The sequence below is a fragment of the Helobdella robusta genome (genome assembly GCF_000326865.2).
Source record: "Helobdella robusta unplaced genomic scaffold HELROscaffold_85, whole genome shotgun sequence".
Lineage (NCBI taxonomy): Eukaryota > Metazoa > Annelida > Clitellata > Rhynchobdellida > Glossiphoniidae > Helobdella > Helobdella robusta.
Genome location: NW_008705490.1, coordinates 255,799 through 265,773, shown reverse-complemented (window position 1 = coordinate 265,773; position 9,975 = coordinate 255,799). Strand labels below are relative to the sequence as shown.

General features: G+C 33.7%; 2 protein-coding genes across 2 annotated transcripts; one reads left to right on the top strand and one right to left on the bottom strand.

Moving 5' to 3' along the window:
- Positions 1-1,029: 1,029 nt before the first annotated feature.
- Positions 1,030-5,886, bottom strand: HELRODRAFT_194573 (hypothetical protein). Its single transcript, XM_009032632.1, has 15 exons — positions 5,560-5,886; positions 5,218-5,457; positions 4,935-5,072; positions 4,725-4,793; positions 4,566-4,633; positions 4,416-4,482; positions 3,824-4,017; positions 3,613-3,712; positions 3,341-3,498; positions 2,971-3,237; positions 2,708-2,807; positions 2,566-2,591; positions 1,943-2,125; positions 1,704-1,836; positions 1,030-1,469 (listed from the first exon to the last, which is right to left on the bottom strand). Exons 1-15 carry the CDS (start codon positions 5,737-5,739, stop codon positions 1,383-1,385), a joined length of 2,010 nt encoding a protein of 669 aa, XP_009030880.1. The 5' UTR covers positions 5,740-5,886; the 3' UTR covers positions 1,030-1,382.
- A 109-nt stretch (positions 5,887-5,995) lies between these two features.
- Positions 5,996-9,168, top strand: HELRODRAFT_186194 (hypothetical protein). The gene is made up of 11 exons (XM_009032631.1): positions 5,996-6,036; positions 6,241-6,460; positions 6,642-6,729; positions 6,824-6,896; positions 7,285-7,340; positions 7,459-7,696; positions 7,846-8,031; positions 8,173-8,266; positions 8,398-8,466; positions 8,725-8,974; positions 9,000-9,168. Exons 2-10 carry the CDS (start codon positions 6,269-6,271, stop codon positions 8,839-8,841), a joined length of 1,113 nt encoding a protein of 370 aa, XP_009030879.1. The 5' UTR covers positions 5,996-6,036; positions 6,241-6,268; the 3' UTR covers positions 8,842-8,974; positions 9,000-9,168.
- Positions 9,169-9,975: the final 807 nt, after the last annotated feature.

Here is a 9,975-nt window from a genome sequence, read left to right as displayed (position 1 = left end):
TCGTTATAGCTTCAAGAGTTGCAATGACATCATCGCTTACATCACGAAAACACAAAATGACAACAACAACATCAACAACAACATCAACAACAACCGCAACATAAACAACGACATCAACATAAACAACATCAACGACGACAGTAACATCAGCATAAATAACTTCAACAACAACTTCAACCTCAACAACAACAACAACATCAACATAAATAACATAAAAGACGACGACATCAACATCAACAACCTCAACAACAACAACAGCAGCAACAACAACAACAACAACGTCAACATCAGTAACAGCATAAACAAATTTGAAGATATCATAAGTGACGGTGACAGTAACAAAAGTTTGACCTTGCCATTGGCGGGGTCAGCGACAACAACATCAACAACATCAGCAGTAGCAGCAACAACAACTACAACATCAAATGAGTCACACATTGTAAACATACGATTGTCTGAACAAACAAAAACAACGTTGTCATCATCTTTGTCACTTTCATGATCATTCATCGTTCGTTATGATATTCATTGTTGCTGTTGTTGCTTTTGTTGCATCATGAACAATATCGGTTACATATCATTTATATTTTTCATCAACAGCAACATCATCACCATCGTCATCAACAACAACAACAACATCATCATCATCATCTACAACAACATCAACAACATCATCATCAGCAGCAGCAACAACAACATCATCATCTACAACAACATCATCATCAACAACATCATCATCAACAACATCATCATCAGCAGCAGCAACAAAACAACATCATCAACAACATCATCATCAGCAGCAGCAAAAACAACATCATCATCTACAACAACATCATCAACAACAACATCATCATCAGCAGCAGCAACAACAACATCATCATCATCATCAGCAGCAGCAACAACAATCATCACCATCGTCGTCGTCGTCATTTGCTGTTTAATATGAAGATGAAAACCAACTTCGGACAACTTTCAATGCTTTTTACTAATATTATAAATACTAATAATAACGCATGTGAGCACATTTAAACATACATACACACATACATACATACATACATACATACATACATACATACATACATACATACATACATACATACATACATACATACACACACACATACATACATGCATACAGAGATGAATACTTTTGTACACCTATTTGCACTGTTAATCAATAAGCTACATAAACAATTATATTGAAATTATCATCTTAATAATGAATTCTTAAAAGCTAATGGAATATTTTCATATGCATGTTTATGTATGTATGTATGTTTGTTTGTTTGTATGTATGTTTGATTGTACGTAATTATTTCTATTATTAAACATTATAATTATAATTAATTATTATGAATTATTATATATTTCGATGAATATTATTGGTCGATTAGTAGATTATCTTGGGCCAGGGTCATTCTCAACACATCATCGGGGTTAACGAGGTTCGTCCCTCCGACTAGAACCTGCAATAATAATAACAATAATAATAATAATAATAATAATAATAATAATAATAATAATAATAATAATGATAACAATAATAATAATAATAATGATAAAGACACAAATGTATCAGGAGCGCGAGTCTAATTACATTTTACTTCGAAATAATTATAACAATTTCATGTCAATAAAGAGAACAAGAACGGCAATAAATAATAGCAATAATAATAATAATAATAATAATAATTCGTGACCTGATTTTTAACCTTCGACCTCAACATGACCTCCTTAACGATCTTGAACTCAGAAACGGTGACCCCGCCGATGATGAAGATGATGACGAGCGGGCTGTCGAGAGGTCGTGGTTTTGATTGGCCGCGGAAAAATCTAAAAATAAATGAATAATAAAAATAATAAATAAATAATAAAAAAATAAAATGTCGAAAATAAAATCAAATGTTAATATTAATGTATCATCTACACCTCTACTGACCCGAATCCACTTTTAATCAAATCCTCCCCGAACATACCACCCCCACCGCCGTGAGATGTCAAAGGGTGAAAGGTCAAATCCGGAAGGTCGTGTAAGTTCGGGTCAAGGATATCTTGCATGATCTGTTTTACTATTGGCTGATGGCTGGGAGGAGTGGAAAAACTGCCTGGATCTATAGTAGAGCTGATGATGTTGTTGATGTTGGTGAAGATTACCAATCATTCATTCATTCATTCAATCATTCATTTGTTCATTTATTCATTCATTCATTCAAATTAATTATTCCATCAACCAATCACTCAACAAACTTATATTTTTTTAGGTGACTTTTAACGCTCGACAAGGACTTCATTTTATCCAAGATATCTTGCACTACGGATAGGCACTCGGCTTCTGAACGGCATCTCAAAACTAAATGAATTCATTCATTCGTTCATTCATCCACTCATTCATTCATCCATTCATTCATTCGTTCATTCATTAACTTATCAATCCATTTTTTTTTCATCCGTTCGTTCATTCATTCATTCGTTCACTCCATAATTACAACGATTATTATAGTTATAATTTAAAAAATTATAAGCCCACATAGCCTTCCTGCTATGGAACTTCTAGATCGGAACCTCATTATGAATCTCGTCAGCTTAACCTAAAAATTGTCATCATCATTATCATTATTATTATTATTATAATTATTATTCGTATAATTATTATTATTATTATTATAATTATTATTATTATCGTCATCGTCGTGGTCTTCCTCACCTCCAACTGCGTCTCTTGTTTCGAAGACAGACTCAGCCTACCTCTGGCATCACAAGAGTAGGCGAACAATAACAACGACAACAACCCGTCAACTTTCCAGCTAATAAAAGTGATGGTGATGATGATCGCGAAGATGATGATAATGATCGCGAAGAAGATGATGATGATTGAGATGATGATGATGATCGCAAAGAAGAAGATGATGATGATGATGACATTAAGAATGATGACTCACAATAAATGATTAAACTCTCTCTACTTACCTTCCACAACCATCATCACCACCATCATCATCATCATCTTCGCAATCTTTACAATACTGATCAACGACTTTCATAAAAACGCTACCACAACGGCCACCACCACTACCACCCTCCTCGTCGTCGTCGCCATCAAAACACTGCAGTATGGATTTCTCGTGCATTTGAAGCCGGGAGCAGCGCTTCAACTTTTTACTCTTGATAGACTGAGTGAGAGCCAGCGAAAGTTGGAGGAGATAAGAATACTTCCTAATACTGCTGCTGCTGTATCTATTATTATTTTTATTATTATTATTATTATTATTATTACAATTAATATTATAATAATTATTATAATGATTATTACAATTAATAATTAAATAATTAATCTTACTTAAATGATGCGACAAGCCTTTCAATGATGTCAAGAGCATTTAGCTTACTGCCACTGCTACTACTACTGCCACTGCTACTACTACAACCGGGATCATAATCAAGGTTTTCTTTACCAACTGCTTCTAACAATCGCCTGTTCAGTTCTGCCAGAACTTCCTGGTGACGATGACGATGATGATGATCGTGACGATGATGATTGTGACGATGATGAATATGATCGTGACGATGATGATGATGTTTGTGATGATGATAATGATAAAGAAAAAAAACCTTTTGTTTGAGGAGTGCAAATGCACTAATAAGTGCACTCGATCTAGGGTCATCCGCATGGCATATGTGTCCCGGAGCTATGCATACATTACCTGGGTTACTGGCGATGATGATAATGATTATGATGAAGATGGTGGTGGTGGTGGTTATCATAATCATCACTTTCATCCTCATAACCCTCAACCCCACCACCCTCACCCCCCTCACTCACTGAACCACGGAACAGACAGGCGACATATCGACCTGGACATCTAGAGATCTGCCAGTGACGTCATCCCTCTCAAAATCATCATCATCATCACCACCATCGACAGCATCATTATCATCATCGCCGCCGGAAAATAGGGATGTGCCAAGCTTTGGCAGGCCCCAGAGAATTTTCTCGAGCGTGCAGTCGAACTGGTGCTGGATGGCATTCGAGGTGTCCAGCGTGCGATCGATCAAGACCAGAGATGATTTTCTAAGCGACGATGACGAAGACTGCAAATAATTTTTTATTGGTTGGTTGGACGGCTGATTGACTGACTGATTGGTTGATTGATTGGTTGGTTGGTTGGTTGGTTGGATGGCTGATTGACTGACTGACTGACTGAATGAATGGTTGGTTTGTTGGTTGGTTGATTGGGTTAGGGTTCATCATCATCACAATCATCATCATCACAATCATCATCATCATCATCACAAACATCATCATTATCACAATCATCATTATCACAATCATCATTATCACAATCATCATTATCACAATCATCATTATCACAATCATCATTATCACAATCATCACAATCATCATCAGCACTTACATGCTTCGATGTTTTACGCCAATTGAGACTGGCCAGCTCCTGCCCAATGATACGACTGCTTGCACCTTCATTAGTCATCATCATCATCATCATCATCATCATCAACAACAAAAGTAATAATAATAATAATAATAATAATAACAACAACCCATAGAAAATATATTTTGCTCTGTAATGCTTAACAGCTCTGAAAATGTATGCAGAGAAGATACCAGGAGCTGTAAAAAACAATAATAATAATTATTATTATTGATTTTGTTGTAAATATTATAATTATTATTACTATTGTTATTAAATTATTTACTATACTTTGTACTTGAGTTGTAGATTCTTTGGTAAATGTTCAAAGTCGATTGGCGAATGTTTGCTACTGCCAAGCTTCATTGAAATAAATGAATGAACGAACGAATAAATGAATAATTGAATGAATGAACGAACGAACAAAATAAATATCCATCAATGAATTATTTAACCAAAACACTGACACATACGATTGAACAAACCAAACAAGGTCTCAACCTTATGTCTGACTTGCAATCGATTGACATCGGTTGGCAGGAGAGGGAAAAAGTTATAATGGCAAGGAAATGTGAAAAGGTTGGGAATTATTTGTGATGCGACTAGAGGAACATATAACAACTTGCACATTCCTGTTTTCTAAAAATAGTTCAGAATTAGTGACACTAACAAATAGAGCTAATTTTGGCAGCATGAAAAACAAATAATTGAAATATTTAAATAGAAAAAAAGATAAATAATAAAAATCAAGAATTAAAAAACAATGAAAATAAAAATAATTTACATTTATTTTCACTGCAATCCAGGAATTAATTTTTCTTTCTAAGTTAACTAATGTTTCAAGTACATTTTCATCAGTTGGAGGCTTAAACCTAACAAGAGTTTGCATAGCTGGATGAATGTTAGTGATGATGGTAACACTTTCAAAATAGCTGTTGTTAATGACGTCATGCAAGGTCTCAAGAGTGTTGTCTATCAGTGGTCTCGAGATGAAGAACACAGATTTCTTTGAGATCTGCCCACCCTTTATTCAAAATATAATTAATTTCATCAATTTGATGGCTGGTTTTTATCTTATTAAAAATTAAATTCTTTTAAATTTAAATGCAAGACTTAGATTTTATACCTCAAAAGATGAAAATACTCTAATATCCAGGGCACCAAAGTTGAGGAGAAGCGAGGCCCCGCCGTGCCAGTGCAAAATTTCGGCAAAATTATCGTCTGAAAATACGACAGCCCCATAAATATGCGTTGACAACTTGTCAATCAAATCCATTGAAGGATTTTGAATAGTCAGCTGTTCCATCTTGTTTAATTTTTTTAATTTAAAATTTTTTTGGATCAAGTGTTGAAATTTAAATAAAATTAAAATAAATATGTGATAAATTTAGTAAATAAATTAAATTCGCAATGTCACGATCGCTAATTTGATGATTTTTAAAACAACTTTGCTTCGTGTCATGAATGTTGATTAAAATTTACTTTTAGCTTTAAAAGTAAATTCAAGTATAAAGTTGAATATCTTTGGCTTGATTATAATAATATTTTGTCTATGCAATTTACAAGTCTCAAGGTGTTTGTAAATTCTTTTTTCTAATTAACCGTAAGTTTTTAGAAAATTCGAAAAAACTTTTGAAGAGCCGTTGATGTGTTTTATCATTTTTGCTCATATTTCGTTATATTACGGTTTATTCTATTTTTTAAAAAAAAAGGCTCTGCTTTGGACGACTTGCCTGCCGATTATTTTATTTATTAATTATTAAATTATTAATTAGTCAAACTCACAAAATTTACCATCAATTTGTAGAAGAGTAATCGACTCAAAAATTTTCAATATGGGTCGTTTGAAAACAAGTGGGGGTAGCACAATAAAAGAATCAAGATCCAGTAACAACAACAGCAGTGATACTAGTGGGGTCCACGTAAGCGTTAGTAACATTGGTCTCTGTCACCATCAGCCAATGCCATCTGAACAGAGAAAGAAGGAAATGTGGAGGGAATTGCAGGCATCTTTAAGGGAATTTTTGGTAATTTTTTATTTGACATTTCATTACTTTAATTTTGATTAGTCTTATTTTTTTAATATAAAATAATTAACTTATTGAATAAATGAATAAGTCTTATTCATTTATTCGTTCATTCATTCATTTATTAGTTCATTCCTTGTTTTCATTCGTTCATTCATTCCCCCATACACCAAACAAACAGTCAGAGAAAGAGAGATCAGATCAGACGATGGTCAGCATACAAAAGATTCACGACAGAGTCAGTCAAGAGTCCAGAGGAATTTCACATAGTAATTATTTTTTTAATTACGATGACTATAATTATCAATTATTATTATTAATAATATTATTTATTTATAATTTAATAATTATTTCATTCACCAGTAACACCATACTACAGAGCGAAATTGAGGGCCTTATGCACATCAGGCGCTCAAGATACAGACATACTGAAAAAGTAATGCATGCATTTATAATACATACATATATACATTTACATCCAGTTATAGAAACATAAATATAAATACATGTACACATACATACATTTTTATATACATACATGTTTACATACATACATGTACACAAACTTACATAAACATAAAGAAATAATGGGCACGAAGAACATATGCCCATATCTGAATGAAATAAATATCATTATAACATCATTATATATGATGACTTGTACACATTAAATGTATACATTACTTTGTACACGTTACTTTGTACACGAATATACATGTATACATACATTTCCTTTTTATGTATTTTATTTATTGCATTTTATCTACTTATTTTTATAAATAATGAAGTTTATTTTAATTAATTTGTTGTTTTCTACATTCTAGTATACTGTTGAAATCAGCAGAGAAAGTCAAAGAGATCAAAGCCTGGAAAAAATTAGGTATGAACGTAAACATAAACAGACAAAAACACACACATACATTACTATGTACAGTGTACACACATAAACAACATAAAAATCATTAAGTTCATTTTTACCACTTTTTAATTTCCTCCAGAGATGGATGGCTGTAGTAATTGCAACCTGACAAACAACACCTGCCTATCTTCAAATGTTGACAACTCTGGCATAGTAACAGCAAACAGCAGCAGCAGTAGTAGCAGCAACAACAACAGTAGCAGCAGCAATAGCAGCAGCACACAAAAAAGACACATTGTTAGGAGGGGTGTACTTATGAGTGGTTTGCAACAGGATGCACATTCTCTACCTCTTTGGTCTGGTAAACTCGGAGAAAAGTAGGTTCCGTTTAAAACTTCTCTATGGTTTAGTGTAATATTAATTCAAAGTAGTTAAATTATTTATTTGTATTATAGCAAGATTTCAATTATATAAATGATATAGCACAATTTTAAACGCTAAACTAACTGGTGATCCGTAATAAAAGGCCGCCTTCTCTTTGTGGTGCCATACCAGCTGACAACAATTACGTCGGTAAACCTGGTGACAAGGTAGCGGCTAGGGTCAAAGGTCAGGATGATGAAGAGAATTGGATTCTGGCAGAGATTGTGTCATACAACAGTTTGACATCGAAATACGACGTTGATGACATTGATGCAGAGGAGGGGAAGGAGTAAGTCTCGGCTCTTCTTGATTTACATGACTTTACAAACCTCTTGCTAGCTTTTTTTAGTGAATCTACTGGCTAAATGTTGCTGGGTTTGAATTAAAAAAAAACTCTTTAATAAAATGTCCAACTTGTTTTTGTCACCAGACGCCATTCACTGGGCAGGAGACGTGTTGTACCACTTCCTGTATGGAAGGCCAATCCAGAGACAGACCCAGGAGCGTTATTTACTAAAGATACGGTCTGTAGGATTTAGTAGTTTTAAGAGGTTCACCTTGTATATATCATTACACGTCTATTGTACTAATAAATTTACTACCTGTATTTAAATTTAACTATAATATTAATTAATTATTAATTATTTAATTATAGCTGGTGTTGGCGTTGTATCCACAGACCACGTGCTTCTACAGAGCTCTCATTCACGAGCCACCTAGAAAAGTATAAAGCTCATTTTTTTATTATGAATATATTTATTGCTAATTATTATAATAATTATTCTCAATTATAATTATTATCATCATCGAATATAATTATTATCTTAGAAACATTTCTTAAATTTGAAGTTACCAGACAATGTTACCTTTCAGTTACCGTCAATCACAACCATTTTTGTCATAAACAACAATTATCAATATATAATTAATTATTTATGGTTAATTATGACGATTATAATTATAACTATAATTATTGCGACAGTCGTCAGACAATTACTCAGTCCTATTCGAGGACACGTCCTACCCTGATGGCTATTCCCCCCCATTGCATGTAGCTCAGCGGTACGTCATCGTATGCAAGGAAGACAAAAAGAAATAATAATTAATAATAATTATAATAATAATTATGTTATCATATAATTATTTCGTTTTATTGTATGGTGATGCTATGGCGATTTTGATTGTAATCAATTTGGCGTAGAGGTGCCATTGATGAGTATGTGTAAAAAAACTTTTTAACCTACACAAATACGTGAGCATGTCTGTAAATAGACTTTTGTATGGTGTATGATACAAAGATCGTATTAGAAACTGTTGCGATATTAATCAATATTCTTGTACGAAGGATCAAACTCTTTCTATATTATCTGTTAACTATGAACGTAAATTTATAAAGAATAAAGAGATTTCAATTGGTTGTTGTTCACACGGCTAGTCATATAGACTTCTAACTAACTGACCAGTCAATCATCAACTGGTCAGTCAATCGACTAACCAATCAAGCAAATCAAATTTGATTAATCAATCAATCAATCATTCAGAACTGTCTTTTAAGTTTCTGAAATTTGTTGACGCGTCTAGTCAGTAACTTCAGTTTCTGCAACTTCTCCATGTACTCGTTAGATAATGACGTCATATTGTTCTTCAGCTGCAAAGTTTTATCCAGTCCGGATTCGTAATCCATGAGGAGTTCGGGATAGCTTAAGAGGTCATTTTTTGACTGGAGGCTGGCCAGGATCTGTCGGGCTTTCACCCGTGCCTGTTTCGCTACTTTTAGCTTTTCATAAAGCTGTTTGGCGGTTATTATTATTCATTTGTTATTTTATTATTACTAATTATTATTTAGTAGTTTTGAATATTCATGTACGTGCGAGCGAATAGATGAATGAGTGGAAATAGGCGGAACAAAAGAAGAGGGCGACCTCATCGCATCTCCTCTCCTTAACCGACAGATCCTCCATGCGGGTCTTGTGCTGGCTCCTCACAAAGTTCAACTTCTCCTTGATGTGCGACATCTTCTGGGCACTTATCTTCGTATTCTTCAAGACTGACTCACACTGCTACGCTTATTGAAACGTGAAAATAATTGTAAAATATCCAAATGTTCATTTAGTCGATACGCAAATGCACTTACCGCGGTTCTGTTCTACGCAACACAAAGTACCATACTATAACGTGCAATACAAAATACCATAGAATACAAACCTCGTATTTCTGCAGTATGTTTTCTCTC